Source organism: Cinclus cinclus, chromosome 1 (assembly GCF_963662255.1).
Source record: "Cinclus cinclus chromosome 1, bCinCin1.1, whole genome shotgun sequence".
Classification (NCBI taxonomy): Eukaryota; Metazoa; Chordata; class Aves; order Passeriformes; family Cinclidae; genus Cinclus; species Cinclus cinclus.
In genome coordinates, this window is record NC_085046.1 from 113,668,445 (window position 1) to 113,692,631 (window position 24,187).

The 24,187-nt window shown below is 38.6% G+C and overlaps 1 protein-coding gene across 1 annotated transcript; it reads right to left on the bottom strand.

Annotated features, from left to right (window-relative positions):
- Positions 1 to 81: 81 nt before the first annotated feature.
- LOC134042018 (kinesin-like protein KIF20A) lies at positions 82 to 24,187 on the bottom strand. The gene is made up of 18 exons (XM_062489095.1): positions 23,239 to 24,187; positions 22,010 to 22,084; positions 18,881 to 19,000; positions 17,841 to 17,979; positions 17,568 to 17,752; positions 14,224 to 14,320; positions 13,554 to 13,751; positions 13,362 to 13,473; positions 11,842 to 11,913; positions 10,233 to 10,379; positions 9,481 to 9,646; positions 8,009 to 8,179; positions 7,222 to 7,361; positions 5,619 to 5,784; positions 3,972 to 4,089; positions 3,826 to 3,893; positions 2,167 to 2,286; positions 82 to 988 (listed from the first exon to the last, which is right to left on the bottom strand). The coding sequence occupies exons 1-18, from the start codon at positions 23,476 to 23,478 to the stop codon at positions 713 to 715; spliced, it is 2,610 nt and encodes an 869-aa protein (XP_062345079.1). The 5' UTR covers positions 23,479 to 24,187; the 3' UTR covers positions 82 to 712.

Below are 24,187 nucleotides of genomic sequence, written 5' to 3' on the forward strand. Positions count from 1 at the left end.
CTTATCTCAATGACTATCATTATTTGGGCTCTAATTTTATGATCTTTCCCTATCTTGGTTTGCTGATTTATAAAATGAAGACTCGGCTGAATTTAGCAATGGAAAATTTTATTAAATACATTTTTCAAAGTTTAATACATATTCCTAGTGGAAATTCAAATTTTATTTTAAAAGCTTCTCCACAATGCCAAGTTAGCTGAAAAACAGCAAGGTGCCACATCAGATTTCATTCCATTGCCTTCTTTAGCAGTTTTCTTAGTTTGGTCCCAAGAAGGGAGTCTCCAGGTCAATACCAGAATATTAACTGAAGAACCATGCTGTTTTAACTACTTAGGATAAGTTTACAAGTCATCTGATTTCTAGGAATCAGCAATGAAATAACTTAAAAACATAATGAACAGCAGATGAGGGACATCCCACTTTGCACAAGCCTCACATTTATCAGTACAGAAGACAACAGTAGCAGTCACTCCAGAATTAAAATATAATATATATTTCTCAAATCACATCCCTATATCAACAGTAAAAGCACATGTCTAAACCCAAACTTTTATAGCTCTAAATTCAACCCTGATTAAATTTTAAAAAGTTCTGTATTAAACATTTTTCTGTCAGTCAACATGACAGTGATGGCTTTTAAGAGTGAGAAACAGCTACCAACAGTTTAAGACTAATAAAGAAGCCCAATAATTGCACACTGACTTATCAAATACTATTCTTTTGCTTTATGAGGCAACAGTACTTGTTTTCTTGAATTGGGTGAAGCCTCTTCATACTTCCCCCAGCCTTTACCAAGAGGTATAGTAGCAGTGGATGCTACTGTGGATTTCAGGTTAGCCAGCAAACCTCTCCTGGGTTTCTGCTGTTTTGACTCCTCAGCAAAGAAATGCTTTTTCCGTTCTCCAAGCTCTTTTTGCAGGGAAGACACTGTTTCTTCAAGCTCAAGAACACGTTTAGCCCAGTCCTGAAGGCTATTCATTTCTTGATCCTATGAGGATAAGGTTATGTTAAGGATGTGAACACTGCCTGGTCTGTCTCATGCAGTTAATTTTCTGGTTCACATTATTTTATTAAACCCATAAACACCCTTGTAATTACTAGGTCATATGGCCATTCAGTACCCATTTCCTCTAAATTACATCAAATTAATTAAAAACCCAGCAAACTACAGGGTTATAAAATCTAGTTAGAGACCAAGTCTAAGAGGCTGGTGCTAAAATACTTAGCCACACTATGCAAGGAATTGAAGTTGTTCTAGGAACCAAATAAAGGTGGCTTTCCTGCCTTGCAATTTCTGAAAGCAAAACTCTTATGACAGGTCTGCTAACCAGGACTGAATAAATGCTTCCAGTGGGCAGAATACAGAGCATTAAATATACTCCCTAATCTGTGTGACTAACAAAATCACCTTCCTATTAAAAATGGATAGGAAGGTAGCCTCCAATTTAAAAGTTCAAGCCAAATAACTTTCAGTCTCAGATTTAAACTGAAAAGTATGCAGAAAGTAATCTACTGTTCAAAGAAAGACATCACTAAGCAGTTCTGCCTGCAGATTTGCAGATTACAAGTAAGGCATAGATTCAAAGTGCCAGGACTTCAAAAGCTTCATTTTTTTGTTTAGGAATCTAGTTGATATCTGAGGTCAGATGCTGTAAACCTTAGAAAGTCCCTGGTTTTGAAGGAAAGATGTCTGTTTCTGTATTAAACAGTTTTATCTGCCCATATCTCTCATCCAGTCTGGCCACTTCTAGCAGGACTGTCAGTACAGCTCTAAAGCCATAGGTCCTTAGGCCTTGTTGCAGTAGCATTTGTGTATTGACACCTTGCTTGCCTCAGCAACATGCCTCATGATGAGTTCTACACAGTATTTTCTTTGCATGACAATAACTCATGACATCTGTAGATTAGCAGGCTTTGCCAGCAGAGTTGACCTGTTGACAGAGTCTATCACTTAAATTGAAAAATGAATTTTGTCTTTAAAGACTCAGTCAAATAGTGAAACAAGGGCTCTGAGCTCATAATTCAGGAGTTTAGGCACAGAAAAAATGTTAACATCAAAATAATTTGCTAATTTAACAGTGGTTTAACATGTAAAAAGATGCAGAAGCATCCAGTACAACTATAGATGCAAGCCATATTAAAGTTCTTTTTAAATCATTGCCTAACCTTGAGCATGATTGTGTGCTTCAGTTGACTGTTTTCTTCTGCCATTTTTCTGTACCCTTCATTAGCTTCTAGCAGGGTTTCATTCAGCTTCTGTATTTTAAACTTCAGAGATTTTATAAGCTGAAAATAAAGCCCATACATATAGAAGTTCAAACCAGCATGTTCTACATTAGTTTTGTTTGTGACTAGAACAGTGCAAACTGCAAAAACAAAACAGGAAAGTCTGCTTGTCTCAACCTCCTATGTCCCAGCTCATCATTTCAGGTGATAAAATACAACTGGAGCATTCAAAAGCTGTTGTGTTGAAGCTACTTTGATTGGCAGGTCTGTAAATCAATGAACAGCAGCACAAACTAAGCTACATCTGGAGCAGCCAGCTCCATTTCAGTAAGAGCAGTTAAAAACACTTTTGTCTCATTAACACTATTCATATAAAGAATTGGAGAACAGTTACCACAGAAGACCTCACCTTCCTGATGGGAATATTAATGGATTAAGCCTAAATCCCAGGAAGAAAAATAAATTCTGAAGAAGAAAAATAGATGTTACCATTAATTTACTTCTATGAAGTTGCTAAAAATCTCACACCTTTTGCCTGTGTTTAATGGCTGAATGGAAAGAAAAAAAGTCATGAATTACAAGTCACACATGCACTCATCTTTGAGGCAAAGCAGCAGAAAGGCACTGATGGAACCAACTGGTTTAAATCATTCTCACTTCAATTATTGCCAGGAATCAAATCTCATCATTCTAAAGCTTTCTAATCACACAAATTAATAACCTTATAACTATAACAAGCATAAAAGCCAAACTTTCACCAAAACTTGAAAGTGACATGGGAAAATTATGTAGAGCTCTCAAAAACAGGCGTGAAAAACAAATGCTACAGCCGTAGCACAAGACATTAAACTTGGTAAGGAAAAAGTTATTTTTGGAGTATTCTCTCTCAGTAGAAAAGGATTTAAGTTCACTTCCCATTTACATGGTTTATTAGAACCAGCTGGAGCTATTTCTCCAATCCCTACTCTATTTGATATCAGCAAAAGAAGCAAGACTTGGCTATTCCCTTCTCCCCATCCTCTTTAAACATGGGAAAAGCTATCTTTACAAGAAAGTCACTCAAGGAATAGAATAAAAATGCATGTTTAAAAACTAATGCTTTCCATAATTTCCACATCTATATGGTATTCAGAACACAGTTCTTGTCTGAAGAACAGAGCTATTCACCTTTATTAAGTTTAGGGTGATAGTGGAGCTGAGAAAGGTATAGTGCTTTAAGGCACTATTTTGATTTTAGATCTAAAACCAAACTATTACCAGATTCTCTAACTGTTCCCCTGTGCAGAAACAGGCAGCATTTCAGGAAGGAAAGCACTGAGGTCATGGCAGCAATACTTCCAATAAATTCCAGCACAAGGCTAAACATACTTCCTTACTTCAACTTACACCACATTCACCATGACTTATTACAACAGCAAATGGTTTTAAAGCCTGAACAGTCTCTAGCAAAAGTTATTCACAACTGAGTAAAGACTTTTTTAATATGCTCAATGCCCATTTGCAGGAATCTTCATGCTTTTGTCTACAATGCACATCTTAAAGCATTGAACCATGATAGAGTTTACAATCATTATCCCCAGATAAATAAACAGGAGCTACCTCTTCCTTCTCTTCACATTGTTTCTGCAATCCTTCAGTGGCTCTCTTCATTGTTCTGTCCATAAGATCTATAGGCAAAAGAAAAGTTCGCTTATACACATCACCAGAAGTACAGTGAACTTTGAATACCCAGATTACACTCCTACCTCGCTCCATGTTATTTGCAGTAGTTGGAACATCCGAGCTCAGACTTCCCAGAAAAAACAGCCTCCCTGACTGTTCATCAAGTTGTCTTTCCAATTGCAGTATTTTCCTCTCTCTATCCTGAAAAAATATAATGGCATATGGTAGAATTTGTCTATATTTCTGCTTGATCTGGTGCATTGCTGCACATCCTTCAATTACACCACACACATGCAATTTTAAATTATTTCATAGGTTATGGTTAGGGAGTGACAGTAAGGGATAACACTCAGGTCACAAAGCTATCTAGGAGGAAGTTTCTTTGTGCAGTACTCCACTCTTCCAGTCTGAGGATTTCCAAGCTGTATAAGAAGTAACCAAATGGCAGAAAGGAATTGCACTGTTGCAATTATATCTTGCTAACTGAGGAAGAATATACTTCATACAGCTACATTTTAATCTCAAACTCTTTTCCAGTATCTGTCAGATTGCTGGGGTAGCATTTCAGAGCGAGAAATCAAACGAGTGGCATCATCCAGAGAAGTTATTCATCTCATGCTGGTTCCTGAAGCTGCCCACTCCAATTCTCCTTTGTTAACTAACCCTTCTACATATTAGAGATTTCAGTAGTTTCTTATCTGACTTGCTGCCAAAAGCATCTTGCTTTTTCAGTCTTCCCTTACGCAGCCTCTTGGCCCGTGTAAGAGCACTATTAAAACTCTTTGTCCACTCTAATACAGTGCATAGTTAGAATAGAGTTTAAATGAGGAAAAGAGACAAATGTGAAGGAGCTGGAAAAAACACAGGCCACTACATAATATGATGCTACTTGTCAGCACCTGAATGGAGACCTGTAAAAGCAGAAACATTTATATACCACAATCTATAAGAGAAACCCACTTCTCATATCTTGAAAGGAACCTGCCTATCCATGGAATGTGATGTCTTATCAGTTCCAGAACAGGAGAGTGCAGTGAGAAAGCTCCTCTGGTGGACACCACAGCTGTTCTATTCTTCCACTAAACACCTTCTGAAAACAAGACCCACGGGGCTCATCTGCTGCCTGGACACGCTTAAGCATCTATGCAGAGGTTAGAAAACCAAGTTGCTTGTAGCTAACCTGGCTGTATTGCAGGAACAGCAATTTACTAATGCCAACTCTGAGCAATTCTACGTTTAAGTACATTCAGGAGATTCAGTTCTCTTCTGCGTGAAGTTTGATTTCTTATCAGTTTCTTATCCCACAATCCTCCCACAACCTCCAGACCAGAGATCAGTTTTAATTAAAACACCTGTCCTGTAACAATTTCCTCTTCACCCTCTCAAAGTAGCATTTTACTCTACATCCAATGATCCCAAAAGAAAGCCACACTCTTGTATACATCATTCCCCTGGGTGTTCCAATCACTGCACCACAAGGATAAAGAAGACTTGGATTTAACTGAACTGTGCCCCCAAAGATCACACCTCAAAGAGACTTGCGTGTACACTACAAGTGGTGCCAGAGAACACATCTGTGTGTTTATGGTGAGCACTGAACACAAGAGCAAGGCTAAACTGCTAGTTATTTTCCTTTTTTAGTGTTACATTCAAAATCCCAGAGCAATCCTGTTAAAGAAAAAATTACAGTTAAGAGGCTAGAACATACTTTAATGGCAATCAAGTCATACCTCAACTTTCTCTTGTTCAGCTAGAAATTCTTCTATGGGAACATAATGGTCTTCAATTTGTTCCATTGCACACATATATGCATGTTTCTTAATGGCCTCTTTATACATTTCAAATTTGCTCTCGAGCTTTTCCTCATAACTCTCTTTCAAATCTTCCAAGCGGTTGCTAAAGAGAACATGTTAGTTACATGTGATATGTTTGTATTCCAGCTATTACATTTGACTACATGTATTCAAATGAGAATATTAAAATTATTTCTCTAATCAGAAATAGTGAAACAAAGACAGGCTTTCTTCCTTTTAATCTCAATGATCCTACAGACTTGCACCAAAGTGTGACTTCTGTTGGGCATATACTGAAAAAAGCTCCATAGAACACACACTCAACAGTCAAAAAAAATCCACCAACATATAGCAAAACAATTTACCACACCAATTTAGATGTTATATTTGAAGCATATATCCTGGGGGCATCTTTCACTTGGGGTTTTTGTTGTTTTTTTCCCCCCATTTAAGATAAATGCCAAATTCATTTTCATAGAATCATAAAATGACCTGGGTTGGGATAGACCCTACATCATCCAGTTCTAATTCCCTGTCATGGAGAGGGACACTTTACACTAGATCCTTTCAACACACCCTTTAAGCACTTCCAGGGATGGGGCATCCACAACTTCATCTTCCAATGTCTCTTCACCCTTACAGTAAAGAACTTTTTCATAACAACCAATCTAGACCAACTCTCAGTTTGAATCCATTCCCCCTTGTCCTATCATTACATACTCTTGTGAGAAGTCCCTCTCCACCCATTATTTCATTACATTACACATTACTCCAATTTCTGTCAAAACTTAAAAACATGCCCCATCAGTGATGCAGAACATCATCCCAATAGAGAAAAAGCATCAATGCTAATTCATGTGTTTGGCTAAGGCAACCAAACAATTTTAAAGCTAGTGCAGGTGTTAAACCATAATGTGCTCAGCTGGCAACCTGGTATTAATTTTTGTTAATGATTCAAACAGCAGGAAACTGATTTAGAGAAGAGTTAAGAGGAAGTGAACTCAGCTTGAGGAATCTGGACTTGGAAAAAAAATTCCTAAATTGTTAACATCAGTGCAGGGAGCCACAGGAATTTATAAGATAGTAAACTAACAATGGTTCATAAGTCATGCAGAGGAGCTCAAAAGAGATAAGATTCAAACTACCTTAAGCACATGCATGCATACTAACATGACAGAGTGAACATTTTGGAAGAGTCAAATCTCAGTGGGGTACCTGTAACAAGTCTTCCACATCTGCTAGTGCCCTCAAAGACCATGAGTAGTAATAACAAGCCAGGACAAGCTCCAGTAATTACAAATTAAACAAAGGAAAGATCAACAAAAAACAGCATTATTTTTCCATTGTAAATGGGAAGATGCTGATCTGTACAAGTTTAATGTTCTTTCTTCCCTTTCCTTCAGAGGTTTTCCAGCCCTATCTTCTCTAAACAACCTGAGTAGGTATGTCCCAAGTATACACATATGTATACACATCCATACATATGCATTGATACATGTGGAATCCTTACAGTCTCAAAGCAGACTGCAATATGACTTGCCTCCAGGCTTCCTCCGTTTCCAACAGCTGCTGAAACATTGCTTCTGCCATCTCTTTACGTATCTTCACCTCCAGAAAGAGCTTGCTTTGCCTTTCTGCAGCTACCTTCTCCTTTAAGTCCTCTGCAGCTTTCAAAAGCTCCTAAATTTAAAATATTTCATTTCAAAATCAAAGACTGAAACTCATACTGACATAGATCTCAAAATATTCATACAGGCAGCCATGCACAGAGGGTACTTTTTACAAGCCTATGTTTTTTGGGGCTCTGCAACAAAGTTTAAATATTTTCAAACATTAATTTCTACTGCAAACACATCCTGTGTCCATCTTGATAGTGTTCACTATCAGAAAGTTTACTTCTCTTTTGGCATTTAAATATTATTTTGCACAACATAAAGCCTACTTAATTTCTACAGTTTATTGCTATTAGACTGTATATCTTTGTTTTTAAAATGCTACATCTTAACTTGCTACTGCTGTTTCCAAAAAAAAAAACCCACAAAACCCCTAAATTATATTATTTTAAAAATATGTACTGCTTCCTTGGTCTTCTTGTTGGGCAATCAGTTGAACTCCAAATTTAGCACTTGACCTAACTAGAACAGCCACAGGGCATCCTTCCACAATTGCACTGAACTAGGCCACTCTAAGTCTAGTCAGTATGACACTGAATAGAAACTTTAACTTCCCATTTGATGCAGCTTCCAGCACATCTCCTTGGCTAAAACAACATTGGAACTAATACTATTTGCTTTCTTGGGTGCAGTTCTAAGTAGCCATGTATTTACCTCATGACTCAGAATGGTGATGTCCACTTCCTCTTCTGCAGAGGTTTCAGTACAGCCAGCAAAGTCATCTACAGATGTGTTAGCATCAAAGTGCATGATCGTTTTGCCATCACCTCCAACTAGCTTTGGTGGAAAATAACCAAAATTTTTGGGCACAATTGTCTGGATAACCTGAAAAATCCAGAGTTGATTTACCAATGCTGTCAATATTGCAAATATCAGAATATCAGGAAGAAGTAGCATAAATGCATTGTTATATTTACACAGTATTTAATGATTACATGAATGTCAGCAAAAGCTTACATGCCTTTTAGCAGAAAAAAGAAGACTACCAATATAACATAATTCTTGGAAATATCTGCTGGCAAACTTAGCATCCTTGTCTAGACAGGTGGTTTCTCTTCCCCTAAAATATAAGGGTTTGGGTGTAGTTTCCTGCAAAGTTCATGAAAAGCATTAGCAATACAATATTTGCTCCTTCCTGAAATACCACGACCAGGATACAGCAATTCATGCTATTTACATAAAAGTGAAGTACATTTAAGTAACTATGTCGTAGGACAACACATATCAGAGAAGTATAACAAAATTCACACCTGAAGAGAATTAGAAAAAATCTTCCTCTCTGAGATCACATTAGACATGCTATTACAGACTTGTAATAACATGCCAGAACTAATCCATGGCTCCAGACTAAAAAAATGACTGTATCCGCCATGAAACACAGTATAGTCCACCATCCCACTCCCTGCAAGAAGCAGCTTCAGGGAATTTGAATGAGGTTAAGGCAAAACATCAACCTCAAGTCCTGAATTTAACAGGAGATTGAGACAGAGAAGAATGAGGCCCCCATAACCCAGGAGAAAAGGGGCATTGACCTGTTACAGCACACAGACACACATGTCTATGGGGCTGGATATATTCAGGGGTACTGAAGGAGATGGAAGAAAAGCTTGCCAAGACAATTTTTTATTGTCAATTACTTGCATTTCGCCAAATGAAGCAATGCAGTTACACAAGATCTCATCTAGACTATAAAATAAGATGATACTCCTTTTACTACCACCAGCTGTCCAAGAAATTTGGAACAACTCATCTTGTGCAATGGATGTTTAACTGCACCCAGGTTAAGTAATTCATCAAAAGTTTGAATTTAAATCCTGCATTTGCTCAGATTTATGGTATAAATCAGTCATATCTGAAAGTGCTCTATGTTTTACACAGAACATCAATGGTGTAGAACTGAACAACAGTACACCTGCAGTTGTCTTAACTTCTTACTACAAATAGGTTTGAAGATGGGAAAGACTACTAGAAGCCTTTTAGAGAGAGGCCACATGCAGAAGAATTAATATGGTGAATCAAAAATTAAAATCACACTCAAATCCATACAACCTGATCATTTCACTAGTAACAAGAAAAAAAAAAAAAAAAAAAAGGCAGACTAGCAAAGAAAGTAGATACACTCTTACCTGTCTGGCTATAGCTGAAAATTTCATTACATGCAGTGTTTCATCATATGTGGAAGTATGCTGATTGATATTTACAATCATACAAGCTTTGCCTTTCCCACAAAAAAATGGCTGAAACAGACGGGTCAATTTACTCTCTCTGAATGGAATATAGCTTGGCTTCATCCTCAGGGAGGGAAAAAAAATTGTGAAAACAAAATAAAAATTGTGGGCTGTCACAAGTTATCTTAATTCTGTTTCTCTCCTTTAGGAAATTGATCCAGTAGGATGCTCATATTTAAGCCTGTTATTTTACATCAAAGAGCAAGGTTTTTCCCGGATTCCAAACTCAACTACTTAAAAATACAAGTAGCACAGCGTCTGCATCACAGTTCCCTAGTGTTCCAAAACAGATAGTGGAACAAGCCAAAAGCTAAGTACAGGTTATCCATCAGCTGCCTGATGAATCTACTTGTATAATTTGCAGGTGGACATGAAGAAGACAAAACTGGAGCCTTGTACACAACGTGTATTTTTCATATACATACACTAAAAAAATTCGGTAGTTTGCTGCATATTGCCTTTTTTTTGCTCTCCAGAAACACCAGTTATGGAGAAAGTGTTCTTTGCAGGCATTTCAGTGACACCTATAATGAAGAAGGCTTCCAAGTTTCGGTAGATTTACATTTTTCCTTGTAAAAGCTTCTTGCAGAAACAAAGGGATACTTAGTGTTTCCACCTAAAACTTAGCATGTAAATAACTTGTCACTTACTTTGGGTTTTGATTTTGCTTCAATGCTGAAATGCACTTTCCAAGGATGTGAAGAGAATTATTAATATTTCCTGCTTCTTTTAGTCTGTCTCCAAAGACATGTGTTTTATTACACCTCTCTGAACCAGCCAAGTCACAGAACGACAACCTGCATGAAAGAGTTGTCCAGAACACACACATGAGGTCCTTCCCAGCTCACCTTAGAGCTCTTTGCTTGGCTACAGCAATTATGTGCTACTAAACTCAGACCCCTGAATTGTCCCTCATGGCACAATAGGTTACAATAAGAAAGTCACCCCGGATAACCACGGAATTCAATAAGTTTTACTTTATATTAGGAAAGCTGTTGAAATACAGGAAGCTCTGGAAGTTGGATAATTTATGTGATCAAACCATTACTCGCATATATAAATTTATTTGAATAAAATAACTTATAAGACCATAACCTTTCATACAGCTGAAGTCCTATAGAAATTATTCAGGCATGTATTTCAAATGTATGAAAGCCTTATGTTCTTGATCCTTTCCAGCACAAGATGAAAATATTTTTTCTTCCTTAAGCAACATAAAAACACTGTCATTCATCTAATAGCTGCTGCAAGCTTTGCCAGGGGGATAAACTATGACAAAAAAGAGCAAAAATATATAGATGCAGTCATTTTCTCAAGTTATCTTTTAACAGTATTTATCACTGTAACATCTGACATTTTAAGGTGTTCTCTCAGTGAGGTATATTTATCACCATCTCTGCTCTGCAGAGACAAGAGAAATCAGTAAGAGCTAGGACTGAACTAAAACATGCTGCTACAGGCTGTCTCCATTTTTCTGTATCAAGCTAAATTAACCAGAAGAAAAGAGATAGCTTTTTTGGGATGGTGTATCTAAATGGCTTCAGGCCAGAAGATTAGGCTGCTTCCTCTAAACCATAAAAGAGCAGAGACTTAAGTGTACAGACTTAACACTGCTCTAACAGGGTGCACTTACATTAGCATTTTATATCAGTGGAGAAGAGTTTTTAACCAAATCATTTGATGATCCTCTCTTACTCTACCATTGGACCATGGAGCAGTTTGAGACCACGTCACCAGCATTCTTTTGGGACGATAGATTTTAATTTGCATTCTAGGAGCATAGCAAAAGTGTTGTCACAAGCATTTGACCCATAAAGTCTAGTCTGGCCCCAGAGTAGAAAACAGGCTGGCATAGCTTGCACCTTCAGCATCAACTGCTGCCCTCCAGCTGCAGAGATCACCCTCTATCAGCCAGACACTTGAATTCTGCTTACCAGGATATAGAGTCTGGTGCAGTACAGTCTTACTCTGCCACCACGTCCCCATTATGTGAGACAATATGCATTTTCCTCTATTTATCAATTACTGACAGAGTTGCTCCAGAAAAGCCTTAGAGTAAGGGACAGGAAAATACTTCTGTGCTTGTCCCTGTTGAGCTTCCAGTCAGTTTATGTGCTCAGTGGAGTACTGATTTCCTGCTCAACTCCCAGAGAATTTGTTTATTATTAGAAAGTTCACCAGTTTGGCATGCTTACACCTTATTAATTTTTATTCCAAAAATATTTACATTCTTGGTAATCACATGAAGCATTCACTTACTCTGATACTCCAAGAACACGTGGCTGATGTTCATCAGTTAGCTTGAGTAGCCTGATGGAAAATATACTGTGACTGGAATGGAAAGAAGTCATTTTTAATAATCAGTTATGAAGTTATTAAGCAGTCACTGAAGCAAAGTAAAATTTGTATGCTACAGAAAGCTCAGTGCTGAAGAAAGGACAAGAAATAATTCACTGGTTACCTTAATACATTAGTTACCTTTGCAATGCATTCATTCAGTAGCAAAAAGCAGCAATAAAAGCTGTATTTTAAGACTGTATTTCTTTCCACACAGGAAAAGGAAAATTATCACAAAGCCTACAAACTGTCTTGGAGAAAAAAAACCAAGCCAGTTCACTAAAGTCTACTGATCAATAGACAAGCAGTCATGTAGCCACTTCATACAGAAAACCTTAGGCAATATCTGAAATCAGCAAATCTGAAGGATTAACTTCGAAACAAATGGTGGAGAGAAGGGAATAAGTTCAAGTTCTATAGTACTGTAATTTTGCTTACTTCAACATGCATAGTTATTTGCTCAGTTTTAAAATAATTCTGTTTTCCAGAAAGGTTGAATTTTTATCACCTGAAAACCCAGTAACTGTGGTTTAGACAAAAATCACAGGCAGTGGACAGGCTGTCTGAAACCAAAGAGAAGGGCCCAGAAGTGCCCTGTTTTTCTGAGTCATCAGGAAGCACAGCACACAAACTTCTTTAGTATATGCCTAAAGCAGTGGGCATTCTAGACATAAAGCTCTGTAAGAAGAGCATGAAACTTAACAGCAGCTGTCTTGAGCTAATACAGAGCAACCTAACTCTTGCTTTTTAGAGAAAAAAAGCAGGCTTAGTAACACTGATTGTATTAACTAAAAATAAAACACAGCACTTCCACACTTACAGGACAAATTAAGAGGTCTTGAAAATCAAGAAAGGTGGCACTTTCAATAGAAATTATGCAACCTTCTCTATATCCTCACACTCCATCAAAAGCCAGATTCTCCCTGATCCCTGTCTAGAGATGGGTAAAAAGTTAGGGGTTTAATTCTTAAGATACCAAGTAAGCTCAGCTTGAACACAGCAATCTAAAAGCATCTAGAAAAATCTAGCAGCACAGCAAGATAACACATAACTTGCTCCTTCTTATGACAAGCTCCAGGTTTCCAAGAATTATTTATCACTTATGAAAAATTAACCTGCTTTTCCTTCAACATTCTCACACAGCCATTCTCACTCAGTACCACTAGCATTTACCAAGATGCATAGCACACCAAAATGAATGTGATATGATATTTTTGGTTGTCCAAAGACATGAACAGCTGTCCCAGGTCCAGCTACTATCAGTCAGAGTCCCTCCTAGTTTGTTGTTTTTTTTTCTCCAGAAAGAATTTAATAAAAAAGCCCAGAATAATCAAGGGAAGTATTAAACTATTACTGAAAAGTGGTTAATTTCACACATATTCTAAAGGCCCCTCTATTCCCCTCAAAAGGGACAGAGTATACTTATAATCAGAGGAACAAACCTTCTACTTGATTGCTCATTCATTCTAGTACAGGCAAAGCTTCGGTTCTTGTTTCCAATTTTCAGTAGTCTGCAGGCTTCTTCAGTGCTCTGAACATTAATCCACTTCAAATCTGAAAAAGAGACCTTTTACATACATTTCTGATCAGAGAAATTCTGTCAAACTGCCTAGGTCATAAAACAATATTATTACCTTTAATGTAACAATTTCCTCCTTGATCCTCACAAATTCTTAAAACTCTGCGCCTTTGAGTTTTTGATGTAGATAGAACACTTAATAGGTCATACACATATTCATTATAAATTTCACAAAAGGAAATCCACACAGATGCTTGTGTTTTTTGGTGCATATTAGTCCTATGAATGTCAAGTGGAACAAAGTTCTTCTCTGCTAACCCAAAAGAGAGGAAGAGTTCGAAGATCAACTCATTGACAGATTTTAAATCAGTATATAGAATCTTCTAAAAGGACCTATAGAACCTGATAAAAGGAGAAGGCTTAGATACATCTGTGTTCTACAGTTAGATACACATGGATAACTTTAGCTCTATCCAAAAGTGTTCAAACTCAGTTATCTGTTACAAGAATATGCCCAAGTTCTAAGCTTTATCACAGACTTCCAACAGTTTACATTATATTTGCAAAACTAAGTCCCCCTCTTCCCCCAAAAAGGAGTGAAACTATCAAAATACTTTTATATTGTTGCCCTTTCTCCAGAGGAAAGAGACAAAAATTTGGTCACAACCTATACATATTTACTTCACAGTATAGTGTAGGGATTTTTTTTATCCACTGGTAGTTACCCACTAATATTTCTTAATTTATATTATGTTTTCCCCACACACAACAGTTTTCTGCTTTACCTAGGGAGTTAGAAGGGTGATGGTCTGAAGTACAGTTAGAAGAATCCAACTTGACATCACAGAAATTCATGGTAGCATTTGAGATGCTCTCTGTCTCCTTGAGAAAATAACAATCTATTAAATCCTTGTGAATAGACGATGAGAAAAGCAGAAATTAAAAATGAGAGCAATTGCAGTACTTAAGATTTAAATATTGAAGTAGTATTAAGTGTTAGGCCACCCTTACTCTGACTGAAAGTGAAATGTTTTTAACAACACTGAACTATAATCAATAAATGCTCTTTCCATCACATGAATTATTGCTTGCTGCTACTCCCAGCAACCAGTTTTGGTGGCCAGTTGCTGCTAATACCAGAGACTTAACTTCAGAGTCCTAGGAGAAAAAGGATTCTGTCAGACTGCAACAGCCCAGAATGCCTTTATGACCTAGTCACCAAATCTGAACAGTGCTTCAGTCACCCAAAAGAACTGGAAAAGTTTTCTCCAGGAGTAGCTGCCAAGGTGGTAGGACTTAAGTTATGACAAAACAACACTGCGCTGCTTTAATTCAGACTGAACTAAAAGACCATGAAAAATAGATAACAGCATAAGTTTCTTTAAATACACACATTTGCTGAATTTCTTTACACCAACAGAACTGTCTTAAACCTGCCAAGACTCACCCAAGCACAGCCTGTAAGTTACCTCTGGAAAAACTAATGTAATGAAGTAGCAACTCCCACTAGAGTCCAGAACTTTTACATACTACCTCTCTCTATATATTTTATAGGCCCCTGTAAATCAGGACACTCACTCTGATGTCTCTTACCTGAGAAAGGGCCATCCTACAGTAGAAGGGAACAGATCCAGAGACACAAACCTTAGTGTTAGAGCTATTCAAATGCAGCACTAAGTTGATCATGGATTGACTACTGATGCCAATGTTACCTGCTTGGTATAACCAAACCAGAATTCTTACAAACAGAGAGGCACAAAGCCATACTTTGAGACCTCCCATTTTAAATAGCACAGAATAGAATTACAAAAAAAAAAAAAATCATTCAAGTGGCCATTTTGCAAAAGTTGCACTGTCTACATGATTATGTTTCTCTAGTATTAGAAGTCTAACCACAGCAGGGATCCTATTCATTGTTTGTGAAGTGTCAAGCAGGATATGGGACTAACACACACGGTATCTCATCCATGCATGTCAAAAATGCAGTGGAATTTACAAAATCCAGTACCACGTTAATTGTGCATGTGGTAAGTTTTTGTAATTAACACATTATCAGTGAATTAAATGTTGCTACACTGCTCTTCAAGTGAAATGCAGAAAAGAGCATGAGGATGACTGCCTAAAAACAAGTGAGAAAAGGAGCTGATGTTTGCCAACAACAGAAGCTGACATTCAATAGAAAACAAAATAACAGGTGGGAATAGGAATGCACATAAAGCATCTTTTACTCCAGTGCAAACCAGTATTTAATCCCATGAAGAGACTCAGGAAAGGGAAGAAAAGAGGGTATGAACCATGCTATGCAAGAGTTGCTGCAGCAGTACTGCATATAGAACATAAACAACAGGACATTAAGTGCTGCAGTAACTCAGAGCAGTTAAAACTGAGAGGAAGGAAGGAACAGCAAGCTCTTTCTGTGTGACATGTGAACTAAGCCTGGGAAACAAGCCTACAGAAATCCATGTGAACCAAAGCCAAGCCCACCAAATCATATCTGCTCTCAGATTACAGCTTGAGAGAGCATCCAAACAGTGATGCTATTCATTCACAGGCTATCAAGAAGCACAGCTTCAGAACTGGGGATCACTGATCTGTCTCTATGGAAGTGTTGTAACACATAAACAAGGTCCTGTCATGTAAAGGGTTTCCTGATTCATTTTTACCTGTCCTTCCTCATAGTAGAGCATTACTCTTTTCACTGCAGTGCATCAGCATCTAGATCACCTGCTGCAAAACTCAGTTCCTAAGCTATGAGTAAATCAGACTGTGGTTTAACTGAAGGAAATATTTTATAGTTATCTTCAAAATAAGATACTGACCTTTTGTTCCAGACCCTGGGCTCCTGCTTGTTCTTCTTTTCAAGGCAATAGCTTCCACAAAATTTTTAAAGGTATTTACTTACTACCCTCCTAACTATCTCAACTTGTCTTTAAGGCCCCCTCATCCTCTAAGCACATTCACATACACATACTCAGGGACACTTTCAAAATAAATATGTAATCTTTCAAATCTTTCAGATTTTTCATCTGAGCTATTTCCTCAAGAGTTAACCTGACTCAGACTAAACAGAGTTTTGGGTTGCAGGGTTTAAATTAAGCAACAGAATTTAGAAGGGACTTTACATAAAAATTAGAGTCATAGAAGAATATTTTTCAGGGCTAACTGGAATACTTAAACAAGGCTAGTATTAAAGACCACAGGAAAAAAGAAAACCCAATCATTATTTCTGTACATCCCAGAATTAATTTAGAGTTGCTTTGAGTGATAACCAGCTGAGTCTACTGCATTCTGGGATTAGAGGCACAGAATCACAGTTCAGGGGAAAATGTTCTGAACAAAAGGAATCAGACAGCAAACTGCAACTGGACTTAAAAATACAAAATAGTCCCAAGCACATGGATGCCCATTTTCTGGTGAGACAGCTTCTTACCTTAGAAAAAAATTACTAGACAATAAGAACAGGAGGTTGCCACAATAAAGACTTCTCTATTCTACCTACAGACTTCAGAGACCAGCCTTAGTCACCTAGCATTCCCTAAGCCAGACAGGAATCCTTTTAGGACATTCATTCTGTGGCATCTCACTTCACTTGCTGAATCACAAAGTTTCTTTAGGAAGTTACATAAAACACAGGTTCATAAACTTTCAAATCTACCTTAAGACTGTCTTCCACCAAAAGAGACTCTCCCTGCCTCTGCTAAGACAGTGCCATCATCTCTCCTGATGGTACAAGCATTTGAATGAGTGCACCCAGATCCAGCCTGGGAACTCAACCTACAAGAAGAGCCACTTAACAAGAATCAGGTTTTAGATAGGTCATGTAGCTCTCAGACTTTTCAAAGGCTACTGTCACCACAGTGTCAGAACTGCTCCTCTAAAGAAGAAACTTCTCTCTAGAAACTGAGATTTGGCTTTGCAATGGTTCCTGGTGTGGAACTGTGTGCTGCAGAAATTTCTTCCAGTTTACCCTGAGCTCTAAAACCAGCCAATTGTCTTATTATTCCAAGGTTCACCAAGTGTGCATACTGTACAGTTTTATATATACAAAGAATCAGTGAAAAAAAGTGGAATAAAGACTTAAAACTTCCTTTCTTACAGAACAGCTTTAAAGAAGCATTTGGTCACTGACCTCTTTTAGTGACGCAAGAAGAGCAGTTTTTAAGGCTTCTTCTTGCTTAACTTGTTCATCTTCCAGTTTCTTAACATCATTGCTTAAATATGGTTTGAAATTCATCTTTAGGTAATGTTTTCCTCTTATGTGGTTAAAAATCACATCAAGTGAGCGAGGTAAAATACCAAGATCTTTTGAGGTCCCTTAAAAATATTAAAAATTAAGTGCAGACATTCATGTAAGCATGTCATTGGATTTCATTTGGTTTTTATACATGCAGATATTTTATACCTTGGATAGTGAATGTCTTGCCTGCATTTGTAACTCCATAAGTAAATACCAGTCCATTCACTCCATTAACATATGCTCTTACAAGATCCTTTGTTGAGCCTTCAAAAAATTCACTCTGAGTAGTTTCTGGTCCAAAGACCTAGGATAAGGGGAAGAAAAAAAAAGACGTGACAAATGGCCCAAAGCAGTTTCATAAGCCAAAATATTAAGTACTGATTAGAGATGACTGATTTTTCAGAGCAAGCTGGGTAGCAGACACCAGCTTAATTTCCTGTCTTGCCTGAGCCCCTTCTGATTCAATGTTGTCTGTTGGGTTCTCAAAGGATGCCTGCTTAATTCGGAGACGCACTCAAGCTTACACTAATTTTTGAGTATTTTTCTACTCCTAAAATAAGCTGCTCAGAATTCTACTGAGCACATGCTGTTCAGTGGATACTTTCAAGAGCACCGCCTGTGATATAAAACTCCCTCCTCACTCTTCACCAGTTACCCACAACTGACAAGAAAATCAGCATTTCAATGGTCGAAATAACTCAATCCCTGGAACTGTTTATCTTTTGGTACTGTAAGAACAGAACTTATTGCAGCAGGCAGAGTTAAGACATTTGCTTTCAGTATAGAAGGTTTAAGCAGTTTAGCTGCTATTCTTTCAAAAGGAAGTTACTAAATGCATGCTTACATAAATTCCTACAAACATAAGGTTTCCTGTAACACTTCCAAGATAAAAGCTACTGCAGGAACAGCAGAACCACAGTATATTTGTGCCTACAAGAAGTTTCTGTAGCATCTAATCAAAGAAAACCACTGATATGCCAAAGAAGCTTCCTTGTCCCATCTAATAGGCACCTCCATTGTAATACAGCCTTCCTGACAGCTTGTCAGTAATTAATAAGCAGTCTTTAAAAAAAAAAAAAAAAAAAAAAAGCAAGTACCACCACATGTAATTAAAAGAAGAAAAATCACATTGCATGACATAGTACAAAATTCAGCTTTTATTATAGTGAAATAAAAAACTAAAAATTTGAAATATTTTGGCCTACCTGAGAAAAGGTGAAGCTGTGCACAGCATGACCAATCCCTCTTTCACTGTTTTTCATGGCAGAAGACTCTTTGGGTGCACTAAGAATTACTGTCTGGGCATCTTTAATAGATACACAGCCCTTAAAAACAAGACAAAGTAAACCAAAACACAACAAATTATTCATGAAGAAAATTATCGGAACAAAACAAAAAATAAACACCCCCTCCAACAATCCCCCAAAATCCTAGTGTCTTCACCCATTTATCACAGCTACAAAAAGCCCCACAGTTTACATATATCATCTCAAAGCATGTCACCTACACAGATATTCACACTACATGAAGGCCAGAGTATAGACACAGTCATGGCAACCCTCCAGGGTTTTTTAAGAGGTAAAAACTTTCACTAGCATTCCTTCCAGCAAATGTTCCTTGGGAACATTATAAATCCTTGTATTTTGTGATTGAAGCTTGCACAATCAATATGAAAAAAAAAATTACAGAGAAATCTACAGTCATTTTCAGTGTGAAACAGATTAAGAACAGAATTAAAGCAAGTCTGAAGCATTATCCTTTGATTGATAGTGTTATCAATAACGAAAGAAACTTAATTAGTTTCAAGTAATTTGATTGCTATTTCTCAATTAAGTAAAGGTGAAATATAATTTCCAAACACTCACTAGCTAGATGAATGTAGGGTGCAGTATTAAATGAAAATTTATTTTACACCAGACTGGCTACCAAAGATGCAAAGTGAAGTCCCAGTATACTGTAATGTCTTGATGCATCATCTGAAAGGATTGATTGTAACTTAATCTGATATTTATGTTCAGAGACTGGCCAGAAATTCTAAGACCAAAAACCCATATATGGTACATATATAGGAAGTACTGTGGTTCCAAGGAGCTTCAATTAACAAGTCTGATAATTAACTGGATATACAAGTTCCATGCCAGTAATTAACTGGTCCAGACCTCATAGCAGCCTACAACTCACTCATGAGGAAACAAGAATGGGCAGGCACTGATCTCTTCTCCCTGGTGAAGAGTGAGAAGACATGAAGGAATGGCCTGAAGCTGTATTGGGGAGATTTAGTTTGGAAATTAGAAAAAGGTTCTTCACCCAGAGAGTGTTTGGTCACTGGAACAGGCTCCCCAGGGAAGTGGTCACAGCCCCAAGCCTGACAGAGCTCAAGAAGCATTTGGACAATGCTCTCAGGTACATGGTGTGACTCTTAGGGCTGACCTGTGCAGGACCAGAAGTTGGACTTGAATGATCTGTGCAAGTCCCTTCCAACTTAGCTTATCCTGTGATTCTGAGAAGCTCTAAGAAACTGCTTTCTGAATTTAGACCAATCACCTGCTCACTGTGCCAGGCTCTGAACCTATACAGTCTTTAACATTTCTCCCACCTCACTGGGGACAGGAATGCAGGTCAGATGTGCTAAACCCTAGAGAGCTACAGAATAATCAAGGATCTGCAGCATGTGCCATCAGCTGCCACCAACCTCATAGAAACCTGCAAGTAGAGGCCCAGAGCCAGATCTGCAGAGATGGAAGCCAGCTGGTAACAATTCACTTGACTTGTCTCCCCCAGCTAACCCTGCAGGTAATTTGGCAAAAGCTACACCATTTCTGGCACCATACACATAACCTATATCCAAAAACCACAACTTCCTGCTTTCACACAGGTGACTCTGGAGAATCCCTGGCAGGAGTACAGAATGTCACCCACAGCTCTTAAGCTTTACTCCCATAAATCACTATCTCTATAAGCAACAGCTGGTCAGTTAACCTGTTGATTATTTTTGTTTAAAGCATCAGCCTATAAGAAATAGGTCTTGGGATCTACTTGTACCTTCGTTTTTTGTGCCACATATTTGGAACAAAGGTGATTTCCTGAAAACAATGCATGGCAGGGAAGAATAAAAGACCTAAAAGTTAAATTGATCTGTTTGATTTAATGATTTGGAAGTGAGGTTCACTTGACTGTTTTTCATGGGTTTCTTCCATTCGGTACCATTTGGAAACATTTTCTTCTTGGATTCAGGTGATAGTAAAGAAAGGAGAAAGCACTAGAAATGTTGAAGATCTTCCAAACATTCTGTTTTTGGAGGCTGAGAAAACAGCCTTAATCCCATGCAAAACTGATTATAAAGCTAATAGGTTGGAAGTTAACTACTTCAGCCTGAACTACATGAAAACAAAAAAAAAAAAAATAGTACAAACTTCAATGTACACTTTTTTCCTCCCCACTTTAAAGAAACATCTCACTCCAAAGAGGAATGTGATAAACAACTCATTAAACAATTTTGCAAATCAATTTACATTGGAGTCAGCTCAAACTGTGGAATTTACCAAACTAGAGACACTGTGGAAGTGCACACTATTCAAGGAGAGCTCACTAAGCAAAGACAAATGGAATCTGAGGGGTGGAGGAAAGAATTATCCAAGTGAAAATGATACAAAGGCTCCAACTCTGGTAGATCAAAAGCAAGAAAACATTTTTAAAAAGCACTTTGCAAGATGCAAATAAGAATGAATATTAAATCCTTCTCAGAGCTCTTCAAACTGACCTCTCTTCAATCAGAAAGCCTGCAAAGACAAGGACTGAGAGATGATAGAGACCTTGTCCTGCAAAGACAGATAAAGGAATTCTTTGTACCAGTGATCATAATGAGGGGAAGGGGAGCACTTCTAAATGCTTCTGCATGTGTGAGTATAAAATGCTGGAGTATCTGAATCTGACAGCATAGAGGTTACAGAACATTTCTGAGCAGAAAATCACCAGGATGAGGTAGGAGCTTATTCAAGCATTTAAAAGAAACTAAAGGGTCAGATACTCCAATTATGCCTAGAACTGCATAATCTCTTCCATGGAACTCCTTTGTATCTTGAGCACTACACAGAGTTGACACCAATTTTTAAATAAGGTACCCAGGGGAATGTTGAAGAGCTACAGGTGCACATGTCCATACTATAAACATTAAAAGTCATGGGGGTGGGAAAAAAAAAATACCTTACACCTATCCAAGTAGCCAATAATTCCATGTGGGGGCAATACATGGCTTATGTAAAAGAAAGTTCTGCCTTACAATACTATGTGTTGTTCAGAGAAGAAAAATGTTATTTCTTAGTTCTACAACAAACCTGGGATTCATGGCTTTCAAACTCTGCTATAGAAAAGGGCCTCACTCTCAAGAAGACTTTCAAAGGCTCATTTACCTATTCATTAAAAAGAAGACAGACAAAACACAGTTATAATTGCCACTTTTAAAACAGAACAGCCCCAAATCATTATCAGTATACATATCGGATACAGTGTTTCCTAGTTTAAGTTAATGTCTCACGCTTTCCCTCCACATCAAGTTTAGACTCTACGTTTTTATTTGGTTCTTTACCTTCTACTGTCCTTAAGTAACCCTTTTTTTGTGTGCCCCCCCTTTCAGCATTCTTTCATTACAAAGCCCGCGTTTTGATTTTAAAAGAGCACACTATCAGAGGCACAAACTGCAGTGCTTCCACCTTCTGGTCTCCCGCTGTACTGAATACAAGCTGTGTTATTCTAGCATAGTATTGCACTTTCATTTTATAGAGAGCACGTTCAGCTAGCACTGACTGACACATTCCTAGCCTCAGGAGACCACTTCTTACCACCATCCAGGCACCAGACCCTCATCTTCCTCACTGTAACAATCAGGCAACCATTCTCAGTTGCTCAAGTGGCCTGTTCCATCTCCCAACCATTATACAATAATCTCCCTCCCCATCCAGGTAAAGCAATATCAGCAGGGAACATTTTCAAGGGATTCCAGCACTCCTTTTCTCAAGCAGCTTCAGTCTTTACTTCGGCAAGCAACATGGATGGATCTACTGGCATTCTCCACAGCCCTGTCAAGACCAGCACTAATCAGACAAAGTGAAGTCACCTGAGGAAAAGCCACCCAGGAAACGTATTCCTCTAAAAACTCATAGTTGGGTTTATTATCTCCTGCTCCACCACACCAGAGCATTATAGGTTTTTATTTCCAAGCACCTAATGAGCTTCCACATCAAGGAACCACATATTTTTAAAGCTCATTTTAAAGAGCAGTACAGTCTTGTTACATTCAAATTACAATTACTGAAGTTCTTTACTCTTTTTTCTCAAAGTTTAGCAGATCACACCGCATAACATTGACCATGTATCTGCATTCAGTGCAGGCTATGACCTGTGTACAAGCAGTGAGAAATAAGCAGAAGACTCAAACACATCCCACGAGCAAAGGAGTACAGCAGGTCTTACCAAGCATTTGTAAAAGCTAAAAAAGGGGAAAAATAAAATACACCAAAAAACAACCCAGCATCACCAGAAGACACCTTGTAAAACCAATCCACACCTGCTGTTCCTCTGTATTAGGCAATACTGTTGACTCCAAGGGTGAAGGTTTACCCTCTACACTCAGAAAAGAAACCGAATCCAACACATCACACACTTCCGTGGAAACACAGTTTTTCCCCTCATCAGCCATCGTCCTCTGCAAAGGAACTTGTAAGGAAAGGGGGGAAAAAAAAAAAAAAAAAAAACATAAAGCCCATCGTTTGCTCAGAGAGTGGAAAAAAAAAGACGTATGGAGCATAAGAAAGATGGGGCCAGCTCGTACACAAACAAGCACTTCCGAAGAAGACAGGGTAATCTAGAAATCTCTAGGTAATCTAGAAAAGTCTAGGGAGCACGACCTTTAGAAAAAAAAAAAAAAAAAAAAACAACAACAACAACAAAAAAAAACACCTAGCAGGTAACACTAGGAAACAAACAAGGGAAAGCGCGCTAACAGCCAGAGCCGGGCGCTGCTCTCATCCACCTGCAGCCCCTTCCCGCAAGGCCCAGCACCCTCAGGCACCAGGGCGGTGAAGAGCCACCAGCAGCCCCGCTCGCCCTTCCCAGGAGCGCCGCTACCTTGGGGCGCAGAGGGGGCTTTTTGGAAGGAGAGGCGGACGCTGATTGGCCGAGCGTTGGGGGGAGGCGGACGCTGATTGGCCGAGCGTTGGGGGGAGGCGGACGCTGATTGGCCGAGCGCGGGGGAGCGGGCACGGGCAGAGTCGGCAGGGGGAGCCGCCGCACAGAGGACGACAGCGGAGCAGCCGGTTCGTGAGGGAGGGAATGGGGGCGCTGGGATGGAGCGGAGCGGGACGGAGAAGAGTGTGTTGGAGACGCAGCGTTTGCTTATCGGCCGCAGTACGGCACGGCGGTAAAGAAAGGGTTTGAACCGACAGCCGGGCGGCCAGAGGAGGAGGAGGGGTGTTCTGCCAGACACGGGCGGGAGGGCGAAGGATGGGCGGGGGAGA